This window comes from Rhinolophus sinicus, linkage group LG11 (assembly GCF_036562045.2).
Source record: "Rhinolophus sinicus isolate RSC01 linkage group LG11, ASM3656204v1, whole genome shotgun sequence".
Taxonomy (NCBI): Eukaryota; Metazoa; Chordata; class Mammalia; order Chiroptera; family Rhinolophidae; genus Rhinolophus; species Rhinolophus sinicus.
Genome location: NC_133760.1, coordinates 39992008 through 40014022, shown reverse-complemented (window position 1 = coordinate 40014022; position 22015 = coordinate 39992008). Strand labels below are relative to the sequence as shown.

The window sequence follows — 22015 nt, the reverse complement described above, 5'->3', positions numbered from 1 at the left end:
GGACACCCCGGGCCATGTTAACAGACATGTGACAGAATGAGGGTAGGTATCTGCAACATGGGAAACCAGGGACAAACATCTGGACGTCCTACAAACCAAACCAAGGACATATCCCTGATGGAGAGGAATGGGTTGGACAAATTCAGAGAAGGAAACACCTAAAACTAACACGTTAGCACATGAAGACACATTGCAGAAGGTGGGGGGAGGGTAGGTTTCATTACCTGGAGAAAAACAGGGTGCTGCTGTTGAATCAGCAGTCCTGCTCCTGGTTACTTATCCTAAAGGAAAACTCTTACAGGGACATGACCGATGACATTGCGACATTATCTGTGATGGAAGGGAGTTGGTGGCGAAGTGGGGTGTCCATCACTGGGAGAGTGGAGAGGTAATGAATGTGGATCCATGCTGTGGACACCTAGCAACATGGATGGATCTTAAGAACATGGTTCTTAGTGAAAATAAAAGAAACGGGGAATAGGAACGCCATATCATTTACACAAATTAAAAAGAGAAGCATGCAGAGCAATGCACGCTAGAATGATTGTCTATGGGGACAGAAAATGAGTGGGTGTAGGGATAAAGGGCAATAAATAAATATACAAAAGAAATGGGCTGGTACGTGGGGAAAAGAGAAAAATGAAGCCCATGTTCCATTCCACCAGCCTACTACGTCACCTGCTTCCTTTTCCTCTTCTCTTCCTGCCTTCACCCCTGGCAAATTCCCTACAGAGCTCATCGCAGGACGCTCACCAGGACTGGGGGCCTCACGCGGTCTCTTGAGCTTTCCCTCAGTCTAATTTATCCTTCACGTGTTGTTTTTCATGACTGTATAATATTCTAACCAGAAGAAAAAGAATCCTCTTTATTATTGAGAATTGAGGTGACCTATGTTTCAACCAGTAACAGCAACTATATGACCTTGTCAGGACCTCTGCAGTATTTCTCCATACCCTTATCTCCAAACCTCCACAGGGCCGAATTATGACTTGTGGGCCCCTCCTTCCAAAAACAAAACAGTCAAAATGATATTTTATGACTACATTGGTCATAAAATATCATTGTATCAGACTCATCATTGTATATCCATTATTAGTCTATTAATTTTTTTTTCTTCTGAATTTAGAAGAAATTCAAATGAAACATTTTCGTGGGCCTCTAACCTAATGGGCAAGTTTTCTCTGTCCTGTGAGCTTTATACTAAATCAGAGGCCCAGCTTGGACTAGAAACAAGGACTCAGGCAGCCTGGCTCTGTTCACCACAGGACAGGGCCCACACTGGTTTCCATCTATCCTGCTGAAGGCCACATTGATTGTGCATGGTGCAAGGGCTGCGGTATCCTGGTAAATGTTTAACTGGCTCGATGAGAAAAAAAGCCCTGGCCTGTAGCATTTGCCAATTTCTGTGGTGTAAATAATCCCACAGCCAATTTAAGCCAATTTTTATCGATGCGACATCACTAAACAGAAGTTGAGAAAAGATGCAGAGTAGCTCTCACCATTATATAATATTTTTATTATACAGCTACAATAGGCCTAAATAACCTCAAGAGCTTATATAATAGTACAATATAGTAAAATAATTAGGAAGAGATGCATTTTGGCTATTTATTGCCTTTGTTTTAGATATAATCTACTTACACATTTTGATAATTCACTTTTTAATATAATAATGCCTTTGTTTGTCAACTGGCTCACAAACATTCTTGAAATTTTAATAATCAGCTCTTGCAAGCTGCCACAAGCTGGCTCCAGCCGCCACTGGTCAAGGGATCTGCAGTAGCGGGTCTTCTGGGCCCAGAACTGAGTAGTGACAGAAGACTACATTTCCCAGAAGCCTCCTCTCCCAGGACCAGACCTTAGCTTCTGAACGCCGTTACCATGGAGACAGGCTAACAGATGGTACAGGCTGTCCTCAGAGGACTGGGGGTGATTGGACCCTGCCTGCCAGGGAGAGGGGAAGGTTGGTAAGGGGGCTTCCTCTGCCCAGGGCTTTCAGCCCTGATCTTTCTGGGGAAGTTTTGTGTGAGTGTGAGTGCGTGTGTGTGTGTGTGTGTGTGTGTGTGTGTGTGTTGGGGAGGGGAAGTTGCTTCTGGGAGGGGTGTGTGGAAAGTGGCCTGTGGTGGTGGGGAGGTCCTCTGGGCCTCTGGGCCTCTGGTTAGGGTCCGGGGAACTTTGAGGCAGGACTGCCCTCCCCAAACTGCGCTGTAACTGACGAGGCAGCCCAATACTCTGTGGGGAACAAAGTATTACGAGTTCCGGCCCGTCTCTACCTCTGATGACCGTGTTCTGTGACCTTAGGCTCAGAGCCCCTCAGTGTCTGCCCCAGTTGTAACCCCCTGCTGTCCACTGATACCTTGACCCTCTCCCTATTCTACTTCTTTCCTTACTCACCACCCTCCCCCCACCACCCACACCATCCTTCTGAGACCTCCCCATCTCATTAGGCCCTTAAGTGCATGGGTTTCAAACCCCAGATCTGCTATTTACTAGCTCTGTGAACTTAGGCAGTTTCCCCTTGTTCTAGGCCTCAATTTTCCCCCCTACAAAGTAGGTATCATAATAGTGTCTGCCTCACAGAGTCATTGGAGGATAAATGAAATTATCTCTGTAAAACCCTTAGTTAGCACAGCGCCTGGGACTCAGTAGGTGTTCAGTAAACTGGAAGTGCCTTGTAATAGCTATTATTGCCCGCCCTGAGCTTATCCTCTCCGTGCCCAAGAAGCAGACAAATGGATCTAATCACCAGGCTGTGTTGCTTGGCTGGTGGGCACAGCAGCAGGTTTGCTGCAGGGAACTGGGGTTCTGAACAGACCTGCTGGACACAAGGCCTCAGTTGTGGTGTTGACTCCCTGGGACTAGGGTGGGCTGACCTCCAGCAAAGCAACAGGTGCAGTCAGCCCCTCCTGAGTCCTACAGCATGTCAGCAGTGGACAGAAAACATCTGTCCTGCTTTTCATATTGCAGAAGGGGAAATTGCGGCCCAGAAAGGGGCAGGGAGTGGCCCAAGGCCCCAGCAGGAGCTGCTGGTAGAGCCAAGTTTCCCCCTCGCCAGGCTGGTGGTCAGTGACTAGCCGCCTGCCCCAAGAGGCCAAGGCGGCCCAGGTAGGAGTTGGAGCAGGGAGCTGGGCCCAGCTTCTTGGTCCTGGCTCCACCCCAGAGGGTGATGACAAATCTGGGGAGAGCCTGCTCTTTTCTCCCCAGTCCTCACTATCCTCTCCCACCACAACCTGTGCATTAGGTCAGTTTTCCTCCTCTTTGGACCTTTGCCTTATTTACTGTTTAAAAAAAAAGATATTTGAGGTGGGGTGATGGAAAGACATGAGCTGGGAGGCAGGAGGCTGGGGCATCAGTTGGGATGGTTTAACAGGAACGTGCATAAACAAGCAGAGGCTGAACCTCCTCACGTGATGGGAAGTCTGGAGGTGGCACTCAAGGCCTCCACGGCACCTCTTGGGACCATGGCTCCCCTGTCTCGTCGCTCTGCCGTATATAGCTGTCAGCTTTGGTCCTCGTGTGTGGTCATCTCATAGTCATTAATTGGCTGCCCCACCTCCTGCTTTGTAGCTGTGTCCCAGGCAGGAACAGGAGAAGGGCAGAGTCTGGGCCAACTGGGCCCTACCCTTTAACATCCAGCAACTTCAACTGACATCTCAGCGGCCAGAACTGGGTTTACATCACAGGGCTGACTCTAGCTACAAGGAAGGCTGGGAAGCTGAACATTTCAAACCAGGCACATTGCTGCCCCAGGTAAAATTGGGGTTCTGTTGTATGGAAAGGGGGATTGGATCTTTGGGTAGGAAACTGGTGGTCCACCTCAGGGAGGCTTTGCTCTGTAACCACAGACAAGGCCTTCCTAGGGCGCACGAGCACATATGGCATTTCAGTTTGGCTCCCAAACGACCTCATTCTATGGGCTGACACAGGGCTTGGCCAGGAGAGTGCAGGCTCTGTTATTCCCCACGTACCTGCCCTTTGTCCAGGTGCCTTAGTGGCAGCCCTGTCTTTGCCCCCTCTGTCCCTCAGTTCCAAGTTTGGTGACGTTACCTTCTTTTTGTTATATTCCATATCATCTTACTATGATGAATAATTTTCTTTAAACCAATTCACTTATTAGACTTAATAAATATATTTAAATAGGAAATTTTATAATATTGAAGTAATCCCTCCAGCATTAGCATCAATTGCCATAAAGAGAAGGTACTGTCAGAATAAATATGCATAAAGCCAAGCAATATTAGTAAGTTTGGGCTACCCTCTCCTGCCCTGACAATCGTTTTCAATCTGTGGCCTGCTTGTCTTTGTTTTAAAGAGAGTCTTCAAGTGGAGACTTTCTCCTCAATGGAAAGGAAGTTTAAGAGAGATTCACTTCCTCCTTCTGTGATCTAAAACACCGAAAATGACGGCTCAGGGATGCAGGTGGTCTTGGTGGCTCCTTCCTGGTCTGAAGTTGACCATTCTGAGTGCGTGTATCCCTCCAGCAGAGTCTCCATCTCTAGACAGTCAGAGACACGCCAAAATGGAGGTCCTGAAGGAGAAAGTGGAGGAGGAGGAGGCAGCCGAGCGAGAGGAGGCAGCCGAGCGGGCAGAGAGGGGCGAGAAGATAATGAGACCATCAGAGATCCGGAAGGAGGGAACCATCATGACGCAGGAGATGCTCAGAGACCTGAAGAAAAAGCTGTCGGAGATTGAGATTACTGTCCCAGGCAGGGACTCGTGAGTGCTGAGGTGGAGGCTTTGGGCCCAGCCATTCTGGAGACGGTCTGAGCAAGGCTGGGTGAAGGAGGAGCCAGGAGGGCTGGTGGCACCTGGGCTGGGAGGCAGGACCAGGAACAGAGAGAGCAGTTAAGAGTGAGGGCTCTGCTTTCAGACTGCCTGGTCCAAGTCCCACTCTTCCCCCGCGCTAGCTATGTGACCCTAGGCAAGTCACTCAACCTCTCTGTGCTTCAGTTTCCTTATCTGTTTAAAAACGCAGATTCTAATAATGATACTTCCCACCTGGGAAACTGTGAGGCTCAAACACGGAAGAGCTGGAGCCCATGGCAGTTCAGGTGGATCGAGGGTTCCCTGTGTGCCAGACTAATTAATGCCATCCCTCTTGCGGGCACAGGATCATTTCCGAGGACACTGTCGACACCTCCAATCTGCCCCTTTCCTACCAAAGCAACACGCCCAAGGAGGAGCACCTGCTGCAGGTGGCGGATAACTTTTCCCGCCAGTACAGCCACCTGTGCCCGGACCGTGTGCCCCTCTTCCTGCACCCACTGAATGAATGCAAAGTGCCCGTAAGGCCGGGTCTGGAGGGCAGGGCTGGGGGCTTGATAGCAGAGGGAGGAGGGAGCGGGGCCCAAGCACAACCCTCTTGTGGGCCAGAGCTTATAGTCCGGAAGCAGCATGCACTCAAAGGCCAGCAGGCCCCAGCAGGCTGGGTGTGAATCATCCCTGGAGGCTGTGGTAGCCTGGAGACCCCATGTCCCACCTAAGGGGCAGCTGGACACCCAGGGCAGGCTCCAGGCTCAGAGGCTGGCCTTGTTCATGGAAGGAAGGAAAAATAAGACAAAATGACCGGGATAGGCCCCAGAACCCAAGCACTAGACTCCTCCCTTCCAGCCCGGTGACCCAGGGCATGTTCCTGAGTCACTCTGGGCCTCAGTTTCCCCATCTGTAGATGGAGCAATGGATGGGTATAGGATTAATCTGAAGGCTGTACAGTAGCCCCAGACTGTTTTATTTTGTCCACATGGTGATTTTTAACACATGTATCAGCTGCTAGCATTTGAAGCTTGGTGACTCACATACAGATCCCTACTCTCCTCTTATCTGGTAACCCCAGGCCTGCATTTCTCCTGCAGCTCTCAGCAAGGGCTGCACCAGGGCTGCCCCTTAGGTGGAGCCATGTGGGACCTGGTGCTGGTGGGGCCTTCCTCAACCCCATAGACCCTGGAGGCCTGGCCTACAGGCCCCGGGTAGCAGAGCAGCCCCTCAAGGGCCCTAGTAGCACTAGGTCCCCCACACTGGGCGGTGGCCTAGAGACAGACAGACCCAGCTCTGCTGCTGCTGACTGTGAACCTGAGCCAGTTGGCTCACCTCTCGGAGCCTCAGTTTCCTCCTCTGTCAGTGGGACCGACCTCACAAGGTTATGGGGGACTGGGGAGGTGATGCCAGGTCTGGTGGTACTCAGTGGGACAATGACAATGACAGGGAGGCCCTGATTCATCCCCAGCACCTAGGGACAGCACAGACTTTTTCTGGATCTGGGCTGGAAGGGCTTTGAGGGATCCCTTCCTCCAACTGGAGGAGCCCGAGGCCCAGAGAGCACACCCCCAACCCGAGGTCTCCAGCTTCCCGGGAGCACTGTGCCCTCCTCCCAGGTGGAATGCCCTCCCAGGGGCCTGTGGTCTCTCCCCTTGCAGAAGTTCGTGAGCACAACCATCCGGCCCACACTGATGCCCTACCCCGAGCTCTACAACTGGGACAGCTGCGCCCAGTTTGTTGCAGACTTCCTCTCTATGGTGCCCTTGTCGGACCCCCTCAAGCCGGTAAGTGCCACTCTGGGCCGCATCCCTAGGTCTGTGAGGCCTAGGATGGAAAGCCAGGCATATGGAGAAAAAGGCTCAATGGGGCTCAGGCCACAGCCTGTGAATCTGTCTGGGGGGTGGAGGGTGGAGGGTGGGGCTGGGAGAAGAGGCCCAGAGAGAGGCGGCCACTTGTCTGAGGTCACACAGCAAGACTGGTCTCCTGGTTCCCCCCCCCCCCCTTGCCTCTTTTGCCTCTTTCTGCCTTCAGAGTCTACCTTTCAGAACACCAGGAGGTGGGGAAAGGAGGGCGGGCTGCTGCTCATGGCCCACAGCTTCATTTTGAGCTTCTGATCATCTCAATTGGCTTCTCGTTGAGAAAGGAGAGAGGGAGGGAGAAAGGGCTAGGTCCACAATGGAGAACTGAGAAAGGGAAGAGAAAGAAAGAATGTGGGGGAGAGAAGCTAAGGGCAACTTTGAAATAAAACCCTAAAATTGCCTATCAGAGAGCACTAGACTAGAAGCTTCTACAGTCCAGAGGGTCTTTCCCAGCAAGAAGTCCACGGCCCCTTCAAATTATAGGCAAATGTAGGTGGCACTTTCTGGATACGGGGTCTGTAGTTTTCATCCCATCCTTACCAGGCTCCTTCACCTGACAAAGGTGAGGCGCACTGTTGGGGTCCAGCCTGCATGGGTCCTAGCTTGTGGGGAGGACAGGTGGGAGGTGGTGGGCCGGCAGTGCTGACCAACCGGCCATGGCCAGCCCGCGCACCTGTACTCCTCGACCACGGTGATCACGTACCAGAAGGGCAACTGCTTTGACTTCAGCACACTGCTCTGCTCCATGCTCATTGGCTCTGGCTACGACGCCTACTGCGTCAACGGCTACGGCTCCCAGGACCTGTGCCACATGGACCTGACTCGGGAGGTGTGCCCGCTCACCGTGAAGCCCAAGGAGGTATTGTTGGGCATGTGCTGCCCTGGGCATCCCACAAGACGCGCCATCCTTACGTGTGTCCCTGCAGCTCCACTCCCTGCCCTGGTCACACACGACCCCGGTCTCCACCCTGGCTGTTCCTCTCCCCTTGTCGTAACTCAGTTTTAGCTACTGTGTTCCCCACGAGGTAAATTCTGTGAACGCCACGTGGTTTCTATCATAAGCCAAACTCTTCCATATTACCCTGCGCATTTGACAAAAGTCCATCCAGCCGTTTTCATATGAGGAAGAAATAGACAAATGGACATTTAGTTCTGCGTTTTTTCCCTTCCTAGGAAAAAAGGCCCCTTTTTAACAGTAAAAAAAAAAAAATGGCTCCCACCCTCCAGCAGGTGGTGGTGTGTTTTCATATCTGTTGACTGAGACTCCATAATGATCAGTGTTTCTTGAACACAAGAAACATTTAAATGAATTTAATTTTAGGGATCATATAAGCACCTCTTTGCATTGGGCAGAAAATGCTTTTCATGAACTGGATTGATTCCAGGACTCAGTAATCAGGGTCAAACACTTGTGGGTGTCTGTAGCTGGGGATCCAGGGGCCTGGGGCATCTAGCGCGATGCAAGTGTTCCTGTGTTACACCTGGGTGAACCCCTGGGGTCCCCGGAATGGTGCTCTGGTGGAGAGAGGCAGCAGGTGAGAGAGCCTTGCTCCTCAGGCCCACCTCCGCAAGGAAGATGGAACAAAAGCTCCATCATCACCTTGGGCTCCAAAGGCCTGTGAGCTCACACACAGGCTTCTTATCTCAGCCAAAGTTTTCATTATTAAAATGATATCAATAGCTAACAGATGCAGAGAATTTTCCAGTGTATGAACCACTGTTACGTCCATTGATTTGGTTGCTCCTCACAACAATGCTGTGTGGGAGGAATTCTCACTCTGATTTTACAGATGAGTGTGTTGAGAGGAAATAGGGAGGTGAAATAACGTGGCCAGGGGACTGAGGCCCGGTCTGTTTGACTCTAAACCCTGGAGATTTGCTACTTCTCCCTCCTACCTGTCACAAGCCCACTGCTGCAGCCTCTGTGGCGGTCTCTCCCGGACAATTTTCTTACCACCCAGTTCTCTCTCTCTTCTTGCTCAAGCATGCCCTCTTCTCCCTTGCCCAACAAACTCTTATGTTACATCTGCATATGAAACCCTGCGATGACAAAATCTGGAAAATCTGACTCCCGACCATTTGCCCCCCTTTGCGAGATCACATCCATATCACAGCGAGTGTGAGCGTGGGGGAGTGAAGAGAAAATCACATCTCCTTAGTTCCAGCCCTGATGGGTACCTCCTGTGGGTATTTTCTCGTCTTGATTTCTGAGAACAAGCCTGGGGAGAAGGTTCTTATTATTCTCATTTCAATTTACAGAAGAGCCCAAGGTTAGGCAAGTGGGAGAGTTGCCCAAGGTCACGGAGCTGGAGCTGAGGCTCTTCCTGCATTAAAGGCCAGAAAGCCCACAGGCTCCAGGAGCAGCTGTGATCTCCTGGTCTGAGGGGCAGAGAGTCGCAGCTGCTGATCCTTCTTCTCTCGTTGGGTGACAGATAGTCCAGGAGAAGGAAATGGCACCACCTAAGAAGTACTCAGTCAAACCCCCCAGGGACCTGAGCAGCAGGTTTGAGAAGGAGCAGGAGATGAAGAAGCAGGAGGGGATCCGAGCTGAGGAAGAGAGGCGGTTGAGGAAGGAGGAAGTACGCCTCCAGGTGGGTCCCCTGTCCTTAGCCCTCCACCCCTGAGCTCAGCTTTCCAGGTGGGGTAGGAGTTCGAGGAACAGGAACGTCACAGGTCATGGAAGGGATGTGTTTTTGTGGACCCCCAGGTCCAAATCCCCTCCTCTACCCTTCAACCATCCCCACCTCTGCCTGGCCATGTGGGAATCTCCCCCTAGTGGTCAGCTAGCTGTTGGTGATAGATTTCTAATATCAGAGAGCTCTGCTGCCCGGGGCCACCCGTTTTATGCTGGGAAGTTCTGGTGATCTCATTCCAGACTCTTTCACTGAAGACCTACCTGCATACCCTCTCCCAACCACCCTCCCAACCATCCTCCCATCTCTCTTTCCAACATCCATCCTCCCAACTCTCCTCCCATCCCTCCATCCATCCATCCATCCATCCATCCATCCATCCATCTATCCTCCCATCTCTCCTGTCCATCCACATTCCCACCCTCCCTCTACCTTTTCCTCTCTCCCTCCTTTCCTTTCCTTCCATATAGTATTTACTGAGTGTCTCCTCTGGTCCAGGCACTGGGGATACAATAATGAACATGACACAGTCCTAGAGGGAGGCAAACAGGAAGCCATGTGGTGTCCCACTACCTTTCTTTGGATGAAATCTCACCCAGAATCACATCATAGGAAGCCTGTAAATCCCAGATACCCTAGATCTCCAAAAGGCTCCATTTATAAACCACAGATCAAGTCAGTCCCTCCCATTTTATTGATAAAAAAACAAGCTCAGAGGTGAGCTGCTATCCTCAAGGTCACACAGCTGGCCAATGGTACAGTCTGGATCAGAGCTCAGCTCTCCTGCCAGTTCCCCAGCCCCAGGGAGATGTTTTGGCTCCTGACACCCCCCTCCCCACCCATCCGGCCCACGGTCACCCACCTTCCCTGTGCAGGAGGTGGAGAATGCAAACAGCGACCCTCTGCATGGTCTTCGGGTACACTGCTGGGTGCTGGTGTTGTCGGGGAAGCGTGAGGTGCCTGAGAGCTTTTTCATTGACCCGTTCACGGCTCGCAGCTACAGCACCCAGGACGACCACTTCCTGGGCATCGAGAGCCTCTGGAACCACAAGAATTACTGGGTCAACATGCAGGACTGTTGGAACTGCTGCAAGGTGCCTGGCCGGGGCCTGGGTTGGTTATCGCTGGAGGAAAAGGGGACGGTGACCTGCGGGGAGAGCTGGCTACCAGGCCATGAGGACTTCAGACTTTCCCCAGAGCTGAGTGGGCCCCCATAGCCCACTCCTTTTCCCAGAAATAACCATTCAAATGATTCTTGTCTCTCTTTGGGTTTGTGTAGCCTTATAAAATGTGGATTGTTAGTTTTTAGGAATGATTTTTTTTAATGATGCCTTGAAATGCAACTACATGCAGAAAATTGCACTCAGCTTAAGTGTGCAGCACAGTGAATTTCCATAAATATACATATATAGACAAAACTTCGAGCCACTTACATAAGTTAAAATACACACATTTCGGGGAAGGTCACAACTGGACACAAGGGGACTTTCTGGGGGTGTGGGCAACATTTTATTTCTTAATCTGGGTGCAGAGAGTGTCCAATTTATGGAAATTTACTGAGCTGTTTACAAATCAAAAGAGAGACGGACTCCAGACTCCATATCCTGTGCTCTTTGGTTTCTAAGTTCCTCCATTTCCAACCAGGCCAGTTTCCCAAAGGTGGATCCTGGGTCCTTTGCCCCCTATTCCAAAGTGACCCTGTCCAAGGGACTGCTGTCGCCCCTGTGGGAAACTGTCAGAGGTGATGTGTGCTTGTTCCGGTGCAAGCCACTTTGTGCATATGTCAGCTGTCCCTAGGTAGAGAAACTTCTGCCTTCAATGAAGGAGGAACATCTCCCCTGCCACTTGGCCTCCCTTAGCCGGGGATTCCCAGGGTTGCTATGCCCTCACCGACCTCACGGGGTGGTGGGAAATAACACTCAGTAGGTGCTTAGAATAGTCAGTCCCTGGCCGTTCAATAAATGTTAGCTATTGTGACTCTCGTCTTATAAAAAGAAATTCTCCCACACCACACAGAGGGGGCAGAGCGGAGACTGCCCTCCTTCAGAGCCCAGGCTCGTAACTGCCGTGGGAGTCAGTGCCCTCTGAAGAAGACTTGCCGTTGAGAGGCTGCTACATCCTCCTTTGTCCCTTATCCAGGCTGAAGATCCTATCCTCAGCCTCCCCTCCCTGCAAGCCCTGCACCAGTGCGAGGCAAAGGAATTTTATGGCAGGGATCACAGAAGTCATGAGATGGAGATGGAAGGGTAGCTCGGTGAGAAAGTGAAGTCAGAGGGGCAGTACTGCATCACCAAGTGAGAGCACAGACAAAGCGAGCATGACGCTGGCTGCCACTTTTACTGCCAAATGAGCAGGAGAGCAGCTGCTTTGTTCCTTCAAAGAAACTTGAAATGGCATTGGGGGTGGGGACCGATGGTGAGGCCCCACACAGAGACAGCAAGACACCCCAGGCTCAGAGACGTGGTAGTTGTCCATTCAGTTACGCATTTCCTATAGAAATAGAAAGTTAAGTAGCAAAACACCGAACTAACTGCTTACTACTTACAAAAGTGACAGAATGGAGGACGTGATTGCAAACATCTATACAGTAATGTGGTTCCTTTCCACTAAGCCTGACTATCGGTGATCACTGTTTCATTTATGAGTAGTTCTCTCCCTCCCTTTCCTCCACCATGGCCCTCTATTCTAACCCTCCACCTCCCAGCTAGAGGAGAGAAATATTCAGGAGCCCTCCAGGACTCAGACAGGGAGGACCAGGATTAGGTCCGCTTCAGGGCAGTTTCATGTTGAAGCCCCTTGTGGGCAGCTGTTCTGAGGGCTTTGCCCTCACTTTGGGACACATTCTGGGGATGGCTGCTACCCTGGGAGGTAGCCTGGGATGTGGGATGTTCCCCTCCTGCTGGGAGGTATCTGGCAAGTCAGCTTACGCCTGGGGCTGGGATGAAAGAGGTGGAGGACCCACACCTGCTCTCTGTAGATTCCACAATTCCACGGGTGCCTGCCCAGTTCCCTTCTCCCTTGCCTGAGTGAACACTCTGAGAAGACCTTTTTTTCAAACCTGCCATCTCACCCTCCCATTAAATCTCACTATCTTGCATTTGCTCTAAACACTGCTGGGGACATCCCCCCCCCCCCCCCCATACAAAATGCAGAACGAGCTCCATATCCGGGCCTATCCCAGGCCAGCGTTTCCAAGTCTCTCAGAGACCAACACTGGGATTTTTTTCATAGGGAGACTGGGCAAAGGGAAGGGAATTCCAGCCCTCCTTGGAGTCTCCATTTCCTGTTGAAATGAGGAGGGTGGGCATGGACTCACAGAGGCTGCCTGGAGCCGACATTCTGCCCCTCTTAGACCCAGGCCCAGAGCCCTGCTCCACTCTGGGAGCCGCTGTTTCCCACCACCCAGCAGAACAGGAGGGGGTGTGGGGGCTGTGGGGTACGCTCAGCTGATCCCCTCGCCCATCAGGACTTGGTCTTTGACCTGGGAGACCCTGTGAGATGGGAGTACCTGCTCTTGGGGACCGATAAGCCTTACCTGTCTGTGACTGAGGAAGATGACAGTGACCTGAATGATGAGGATGACGAGGACAATCTGGTGAGCCTCAGCCACCTGTGGGGCTGGGGAGTGGGGTGGGGGGGCGGCGCTTCACACCCTGTCTTGCTTCACGCCAACCTGACAAACCTCCCTGCCACAGGCATGTGTATGGAAGGGGACAGTCCAGATAGACTAACGACAGATTCCTCAAGGTAGAAAGGCCTAGACCATGCCCTCATGTTATAGATGGGCAAACTGAGGCCTAGACAGACCCAGTGACCTTCATTCAGGTCCCCTTCCCTACACAGTCCATCCTTTTCAGAGAGTATGTGCCTTGAAACAGGGGGCTAAGACCCTCTACACAAGTCTGAGTTCTCCATGGCAACTCTGTTCTACCTCTTGAGACTGCCTGAGGACAAAACAGGACCATTGGTGTGACATGCTAAGCACAGCAGTCTAAAGATGCCTGGAAATGGTATTGTGCATTCTCGGGGTCCTCAGCTCTGGAGATCAGACTCCTCTGTGCAGTAAATCCCGGGGTACAAGCGCCCCCTGCTGGCCTTGAAAGGTTAACGGATTACGTGAGCTGTTGGCAGAGGACTGAGCAATGTTTGTGGGAGAAAAGTTTTAAACTGAGAAAATCTTATCCAAGTTTATGTGGTTACCTAGTTTAAGGACCATTTGTCTAGGCCAGGCCTTATTTCACAGATAGGGAAACTAAGGCTTTGAGAGAGAAAAGAACCAATAGAGACAGCCAGGCAGTGTCCCCAGCACTTTATGTAACGTCTGTCAGTTAACTCTCCCAAGGAAGAGTTAGGAAACTGAGTGTCAGAGGCTAAAGGACTTGCCCAGGACCCCGTAGCTGGTGTTGGATGGAGGGTAGGGCTGGGTCCAGCTGACTCTAGAAGTCCCTCTCTTAACCATGGTCCTGTGGCTGTGCCTGGGCGTCTGCCGACTGAGGGAAAGAGGGGCGTGCAGAGCAAGGGTGCTCTGTCCCAGCCAGGAAGGTGCAGGGGAAATCCCAGCCAGCTGAGAACAAACTCTTCTTCCCTATCTTGGGTCATGACAGGCTAGGTCAAAATTGCCCGTGACCTCTAGCTCCCCCGGAGGAGCTAGCACGCCACTCTGGGTTGACCTGTGGGATGAAACAGAGGCTCTACCCATAACTTCTGCTCTGAGGCCCAGCCCTGACCAGAACCAGCCCACCCCGCCCCCGCCTCTCCCAACAGGGCAAGGAGGAAGAGGATAAGAGCTTTGACATGCCACACTCGTGGGTGGAGCAGATTGAGATCTCCCCAGAAGGTACGCTCGTGTCCTGTTCACTGCCCCTCCTCAGGACCTGGGTTCCTGGGATGGTCTGCGGCAACAGCGAGGCAGGCGGACGCCAGCAGAGGCCGCCCGGACCCCTCATTTCCATCCCTCCTGCTTTCTGTGGCCCCTTGTCCTTCCTTCCTGGCACACACATGCAGCTCTGTGGCTGAGGGCCTGACACATGTCTGGCATACAGGAAGGGGCTCAGTTAACACACACTGGATAATGGAGAGTGGGAGGTGTTAGAGGATCGAGGACCAGGACACAGCCGTTCCCCTCCCTCACCCCCACCCACTGCCAGGAGGAGGCCAGATGGCACAGGGGAGGGGAGCTATGAGGACCTGGGAGGGGCAAGCAGAGAAAGCAGGACAGGAATGCGTGTGCCCCATGCCAACATCTGCTGGCTGCTGAGTTTCCTATCTGGGAGTGCCTAGACCCAGAGGGCGGGCATAGACCATAAGCCATTCCAATGGGGTGGAAGGGCCAGAGAGGGTGCCACAGGAACCCAGGGAAAGAAGACCCAGTGCAGCCCGAGGGTCAGGGACGAGGAGTGGGTGGGCAGAGAGAAGGGGGATCATTTGAGCTAAGTTTTGACACATCAGAAGTCAGGCCACTTAGGGCAGGAGAGGATGGTGTTTGTGACAGAGAGACCTGCACAGGCAAAGGCCTGGCAGCGAGTATGTGGTGTGGCGGGTGCAGGTCCTCTGGTTAGGCTCAGACCTGAGAACTCCGCCAGGGCAGGAGCCAGCCCTGGTGTCCATTCTCCTCTGCCTCCCTGGAACAGACTTGGGGCCTGGCGGAGCTTAGCAAACAATGCATTGGACAGTGGCTGGATGAGTGGCTGACCTGGGGGCAGGGGGGTCCCTCACCCCAGCCCATTCTGTATCCACAGCATTTGAGACCCGCTGCCCAAACGGGAAGAAGGTGATACACTACAAGCGGGCCAAGCTGGAGAAGTGGACCCCCTACCTCAACAGCAACGGCCTCGTGTGCCGCCTCAGCACCTACAGGGACTTGGAGTGTAAGAGGGGCAGCCAGGCCTCGGGGAGCAGCAGAGTTGGGTTCCCCGACATGCTGTGTGACCTTGGGCATGTTACTGACCCTCTCTCGGTGTGAGTATGTCCCGTGCTGGTCTCTGTGTGCTGGGAATGGTGAGACGGAGGCTGGGGCAGCTGGCCTGGCTGCAGCCAACACTGATGGGTCCCACAGGTACCCAGACTTTGGAGATAAAGGAGTGGTACCAGAACCGGGAGGACATGCTGGAGCTGAAGCACATAAACGAGATCACAGGCCTGGTCATCGATTACTTCAAGCCAGGCCACCCCCAGGCTCTGCGTGGTAAGTGGATCCTACTGCCAGGCCCGCTAGGGGCCCAGGTGGGGCCTCACATGCTCCTTAGAGCAGCCTCCATGAAGCTGGTGTGTGGTGGGAGGAAGCACTATCTATGTATCGACAGGGTTCTTTGGTGGCGAGCAAACCGCCCCTGCCTCCCTCAGCAAAGCAGATGTGGGCGGTCAGGAGAAGCACAGCACATGACAAATGCTCCTCTAGGAAAGTCAAAGCCAGGACCACATGCCCATTCTGTGGTTGGGATCAGGCACACAGTGGGGGCCCCATGTATAGGGGGTCAAGATGCCTGAGCAATTAAATCAACAAATGCCCCCACAGGGGCAATGCAGAGGGCAGAGGGTGTGGGCATGGCCATGAGCCCAGGAGCCTGTAAGGGAGGGAAAGACATGTCTTGGGAAAGGATCAACAATCCTAACAAAGAAATCCCAAAAGGAAACATAGGGTCAATATATCATCTAAAACTATAAAAAATGATCAACCTCACCTGGTGGTTGAAATAAAGATAAATAAATAAAACTAAATAACTAAGGGACCATCTTACAACCTTCATGTTATCAAAAAGGGAAAAAATGGTCTCATAGGGAGTGAGCAAGTGTCACAAACACTCCCTGTCACTACTGGTAGGACAGCAAATTGGCACAACTTTTTTGGAGAGAAGTTGGGCAAGATCATTAATAACAGCCTTAAAATAAGTATGCTTTCTGACCAGCATACGTATTTTATTTTGCTCAGTTCTATTGCTCAGAATTTGTCCTGAGCCAATAATGGGCAAGAATTTAAAAAAACGCACGTGCAAAAGTTCATCGTGCTGTTGTTTATAACAAAAAGGTTGGAAACAGCCAAATACCCATCAGTGGGGGATTGGTTATACACCTAATACTCATCCATGAGCATTCATGGATGTGCCTTCTCCCTGGGGTGTCGGGGCTGGGTTACTGAGCCAGCCGCCGTGGCTCCTGGTGCTTACCCAGCCATCTCCCCACCCCCACACCCCCTGTCTCCCACCGCAGTGCACTCATACACGTCCATGCAACCTGAGACGGACCGAATCATGGAGTTTTACGAAAAGGCCCGTGTGGACGGCCTGATAAAGCGGGAGGAGACGCCCAAGACGATGACCGAGTACTATCAAGGACGGGCCGACTTCCTCTCCTACCGCCATGTCAATTTCGGGCCCAGGGTCAAAAAGTTGACTCTGAACAGCGCAGAGTCAAACCCCCGGCCCATGGTGGTAAGCACTCACTGGGCCTAAGACAGGGTGCCCACCTGCCCTGGCAGGCCAGGGTTACCCGCAGATAGGGACAGTCCCGGCTCAGGAGTGGCACCTTTGCCAAATGATCTTTGCTGTTTTAACCAACGCAAGATCCCAGGGCTGTCTGACGCCAGACTGTATCCCCCACCACTGGGCCAGCAGGGAGATATTATGTCCTTACTAGTATAAAAGGTGCACACTGATGACTAACATTTAGAAAAATATGGAGAAATATAAAGAGAAAAGTGAAAATATCTCAGAATGGCATCTAGTAGATATGACTATGTAATATAGGTTTGGTTTTGAGTCTTTTCTAATTTAAGTGAGGGGTGTGTGTGGGTGTGTGTGGGGGTGGGTGTGGGTAGGGAGGTAGGTAGAATCCCTGTATCACCCACTTGACATTAATTGTACTTTTTTTTTTCTCCATGTCATCACAAATTACTTGGCAACTGTGTTTAATGACTGCATATCAAATAAAACCTCTTTCCAAAGTAAGGGATGTCTAGTGATGGAGCAGGCTGCCTAGAGAGGTAGTGAGCTCCCCATCTCTGGAGGTGAACAAGCAGAGTCTTGTGGAGGGAGCTAGAGAAGAAATCCAGCACCACACAGGGCTGGAGTGGCCTGCAAGAAGCAAGAACCTGTGGGGCCATGAGAGCCATTGTCTGGCTAGGAGGGGCTGCTCCACACAAACCCCCAAATGACCCCAGACCCGTGTCCCTGAGCGTCCTTTGCTGCTGCCCTCAGGGGCATGCACAAATCCCCTTTCCCACCTATGCCCATCCTATGCATGTTCTGGCTTCCCAGAAAATCACAGAGCGGTTCTTCCGCAACCCCGCGAAGCCTGCAGATGAGGACGTGGCGGAACGCGCATTTCTGATCTTGGAGGAGCGCATCCAGCTGCGCTACCACTGCCGCGAGGACTACATCACCGCCTCCAAGCGCGAGTTCCTGCAGCGCACGGACGTGGACAGCAAAGGAAACAAGATCATCATGACGCCTGACATGTGCATCAGCTTTGAGGTGGGCCTGGGAGCCAAGCGGGCCGGGGTGAAAGGGCGGGATGACGAGAAGGAGCTGGGGCTCTCTGCCCGGTCCCAGCGATTTAAGAGAACCGGGATGGAAACTCCTAGTTCCCAGCCTGGAAGTTCATCTGTGCCCCTTGGGAAAATTAAGGGACCCCATCCGGGGACCCTTCTCTTTGCAGTTTCCCTGAAAACCTTGCCTTTTCCACCAAGAAAGACAACCCAGCAGGCCATGACTACTCTGCATTGTCCCTACCCCAGCCCTGGGCAGAGCATACCCCAGATCAGGGAACCAGCACTGGAGTACGAAAAGACCCCCTCACCTCCACCAGGCTGGCTTTCTGAGTTCAAATCCTCACTCTCCTGGCACATTCTTCTGAGTCTCTAGTTTCTCTTCAATAATTTTCTGTTTTTATAAATGAGGCAACTGAGGCCCAGAGAGGTTAAACAACTTGCTTGAGGTCACACAGCTAGAAAAATGGCAGCGGAAGATTTGAACCCAAGATGTCTGGCTCCAGAGTCTGCCCACGACCCCAGCCACTGCTGCCTCTTTGTGTCACTGTGGTTGTTGTTGTTCCAGGTGGAGCCCATGGAGTACACCAAGAAGCTTCTCTACCAGTATGAGGCCATGATGCAGCTGAAGAATGAGGAGAAGTTGTCCAGACATCAGGCCTGGGAGTCAGAGCTCGAGGTGGGGTCCCCTGGAACCCTACATGAGCAGGTGGGAGGTGGCAGGGGTGGAGGAGGTTTTAATCATGCCCGCCCCCATTTTCCAATTCAGGTGTTGGAAATCCTGAAGCTTCTAGAGGAAGAGGAGGCAGCACACACACTGACCATCTCCATCTATGACACCAAGCGCAACGAGAAGAGCAGGGAGCACCGGGAGGCCATGGTGAGCCTCTGGCCCTGCTCCTCCCCAGCTGCTCCTCCCCAGCTGCTCCTCCCCAGCTGCTACTCCCCAGCTGCTCCTCCCCAGCTGCCCCTCCCCAGCTGCCCCTCCCCAGCTGACCTCCTCCTCCCCCTCCACAGGAGCGTGTGATGCACGAGGAGCACATGCGGCAGGTGGAAGCCCAGCTGGACTACCTTGCCCCGTTCCTGGCCCAGCTCCTGCCAGGAGAGAAACTGACACGTGGGCAGGCCGTGCGCCTCAAGGACGAGTGCCTCAGTGACTTCAAGCAGCGGCTCATCGACAAGGCCAACCTTATCCAGGCCCGTTTTGAGAAGGTGTGGCCAGGTCCTGGTGAGGGGAGGGGGCCTTGGTGTCCTCATCCAGAAAATGGGCCCAGGGCTGCTTGCTCATAGACTAGTGAGGGAGTGACGAGGGGACTCCATTGCCTGGAGTTTCCAAACAACCAAGTTGTCTTTCCTTACTCGTATTCACTGGGTGGGAGGGTGAATGAGTGAGTGGGTGGGTGGATAGGTGGCATGATGGATGGATGGATGGATGGATGGATGGATGGATGGGTGGCGCATTGTAACAACTCCTAGTCCTTGACGCATTTCTGTTAGTTGGGACTACCCTATGTAGTTCCCATGCAATGCTTCATTTAATCTTCACCAAGAGCTCTATGGTGGTGGTTGTGGGGGGCAAGGGGGTGTATATAATGACCCTCATTGGGCAGACAAGAAATTGGAAGCTCTGAAAATGTAACTTGTCCAGAGCCACACGGCTGTCTGTCTTGAATGCTGCTGACCTCTTGTACGTGATATCCCTCTAGACATGACCCAAGTGGTTCCCACCAAGACATTCTGGGGCCTCTGCCTCTGCTCCTCTGGCTTCTCTGGGTGGGGATTGTGGGGCCAACCCCCATTGACTGTCTGATGACCAGTGGGATCTCAGCCTCCAGTCTGGGCGGGGTTGGTCAGACCTCATCAACCGTCCTGCTCTTCTCCCCATGCCCACAGGAGACCCAGGAGCTGCAGAAGAAGCAGCAGTGGTACCAGGAAAACCAGGTGACCCTGACAGCCGAGGATGAAGACTTGTACCTGAGTTACTGTTCTCAGGCCATGTTCCGCATCCGCATCCTGGAACAGCGGCTCAATCGGTGAGGGGGCAGGGGAACCCGAGGTCGACCCACTAGGAGGCTGGAACACCAGCGTTGTACACCCACCACCTCTCGCTCCTCCCTCTGATTTCAGACACAAGGAGCTGGCTCCACTGAAGTACTTGGCTCTGGAGGAAAAGCTCCACAAGGACCCACGCCTGGTGGAATTCCTGAGAGGCTATGTTTAATACCCCTCCTGCACCTCTGGCCATTTGATGCCTCTCCTGGGGCCTCTGCCTAAGCTGCCAGAGAAAGCAACCTCCCTACACCCAGCTAATGACCTGACCTCACTGCCCCGCAGCCCTGTGTGTGTCCCTACTTCTCAAGATTTTTCCTGTAAATAAACACTTTTAATTTGCCATTTGTACCTCATGTTTCACAAGCTCCAGCACCAGCCTTTCCTTCCCTTCTTCATGTATAGCCTGGGACAACCCCCGCCCACGTCTTGGCCACCTTCCTCATTCACTTCCTGTCCTTTCCATTGGAATGTTGAGCCTTTGCAGCACCTCTGCAGATGGTCTGACGGCAGCTACCTTCAAACAATTGGTCAGATCAAAATGTGCCTAGGGTGGCCCAGCTCACAAAGTGGGAATGGCAAGGCCAAGGTACATACCCCCAAACTTGGAGGCTTCACATTGGAATGCAGGGGACTGCAGCCACTTACCAGCCACTGTGTAGCCATCTGTAAAATGGGATGTAAAAAATTGTATCAAATAAGACTTGTAAAGAGACGAGTGCAAGTGGCACGAAGAACGCACTCATTAAATGGTAGCTTAAAAAATGGCCAATAAAGGCATGAAAATGTCAAGATGCACTAGTCCTCAGGGACATGAAATGTCACCACACACCCACTAGTACGGATAAAATGAGTAAGTATTGGTGAGGATGAGCAACTACAGGTCTCATAATTTTCCTAGTGGAAGTGTAAATCAGTACCACTTTGGAAAACTGGCAGTATCTGCTAAAACTACACTATGGCCATACAATTCTACTCCGAGGTTCCACTCCACGCACCCACCCACCATCAACCATCCATCCATCCATCCATCGAACAAGAGTAATGAACAACTCAACAGAAATGCATACATCTCCACCAAAAGGTGTGAACTAGAATGCTCATCGCAGCGTTCTTAATACCAGCACCAAAATGGAAACAGCCCAAATGCCACTCAAGAGTAGAATGAATACATGGATTTGGTCTTGAGACATTTTGTTGTTATAACTGGTATGAGAACAGTGCTACTGGCATCTAGTGTATAGAGGCCAGAGATGCTGTTAAACACACTACAGTGCATATCACAGCTCCCCACAACAAATAATTACTAGCCTAAAATGTCAGTGACACTGAAATTGAGAAACCCGGCTCAGGCTCAGTGGAAATGAACGAGCTACAACATGAAAGACATGCTTGGGTGTCTTCAAATTAGTATTAAAAGATTCCAGATACAAAAAATGTACATACTGCATGATTCCATTTATATGACGAACAAAAACAGGCAAAATTAATCGATGGTCTAGAAGTCAGGAGAGTGGTTGGTCATTCTTGTGGTGTGAGGGTTAGTGAATGGCAGGGAATATGCGGGAACTTCCGCGTTGCTGGTAATCATCTTCTTGACCTGATTATGTTCAGTCTGTGAAAATTCATCAACTCTGTACACTTATAGCATATGGAGTATATGTATTATACTGCAATATGAAGTTTTTAAATGCTGATCGTGAATGTAATCAAGCTTAATTTCTATTTAACAAGGAATTCAGGGGAAAAGGAACAAGGTAAATGACACTAGAAGAAAAAAGTCAGACAAAATCATAATGTGGGACAGTCTACAAGGTAATGGCCCTATCTCTTCAAAAGATCAATGTCATAAAAAAAAAAATGGGGAACAGAAATAGAATGAGCTAAAGGAGCCACGTGTGCCTAATCTTGATTGTTTCCCAGTTAGGAAAAAAAGTTATTTGGGGGATGATTGGGAAAATCTGGACTGGAAGGGGACTGTTAGTTTTCTTCGGTGTGGTGACACGGTGGTTATGTAGGACAAGGGCCTTCTTTTTAAGTTACATGCTCAGTAGTATTTAGTGTCGAGGTGAAATGTCTTGATGTCTACAACTTTCAAATAGCTCAAAAAAATACACATGGACAAAACAAATATGGCAAGATGTTAGCAAGTGTTGAAATCCACATGGTATTGGGTCATCATGATATCATTAAACTATTATACATCATTATAGCATTCTTTCAAGTCTTGTCTATGA

The 22015-nt window shown here is 51.6% G+C and overlaps 1 protein-coding gene across 4 annotated transcripts; it reads left to right on the top strand.

The window, feature by feature from the left end:
• The first annotated feature begins 1890 nt into the window (after positions 1-1890).
• On the top strand, positions 1891-20123 carry DRC7 (dynein regulatory complex subunit 7). Of its 4 annotated transcripts, none has more exons than XM_019754504.2 (19): positions 1891-1963; positions 3568-3750; positions 4485-4716; positions 5111-5285; positions 6414-6539; positions 7279-7473; positions 9047-9205; positions 10123-10341; positions 12714-12842; positions 14012-14084; positions 14986-15114; positions 15303-15431; positions 16454-16674; positions 17500-17715; positions 18298-18408; positions 18499-18609; positions 18747-18941; positions 19623-19762; positions 19857-20123. In XM_019754504.2, the coding sequence occupies exons 3-19, from the start codon at positions 4520-4522 to the stop codon at positions 19948-19950; spliced, it is 2619 nt and encodes an 872-aa protein (XP_019610063.1). In that variant the 5' UTR covers positions 1891-1963; positions 3568-3750; positions 4485-4519; the 3' UTR covers positions 19951-20123. The 4 variants fall into 4 exon arrangements, with proteins under 4 accessions (XP_019610063.1, XP_019610056.1, XP_074170919.1 ...); XM_019754497.2 differs by having other exon boundaries at positions 4482-4716; XM_074314818.1 differs by lacking the exon at positions 4485-4716.
• The last annotated feature ends 1892 nt before the right edge of the window (positions 20124-22015 follow it).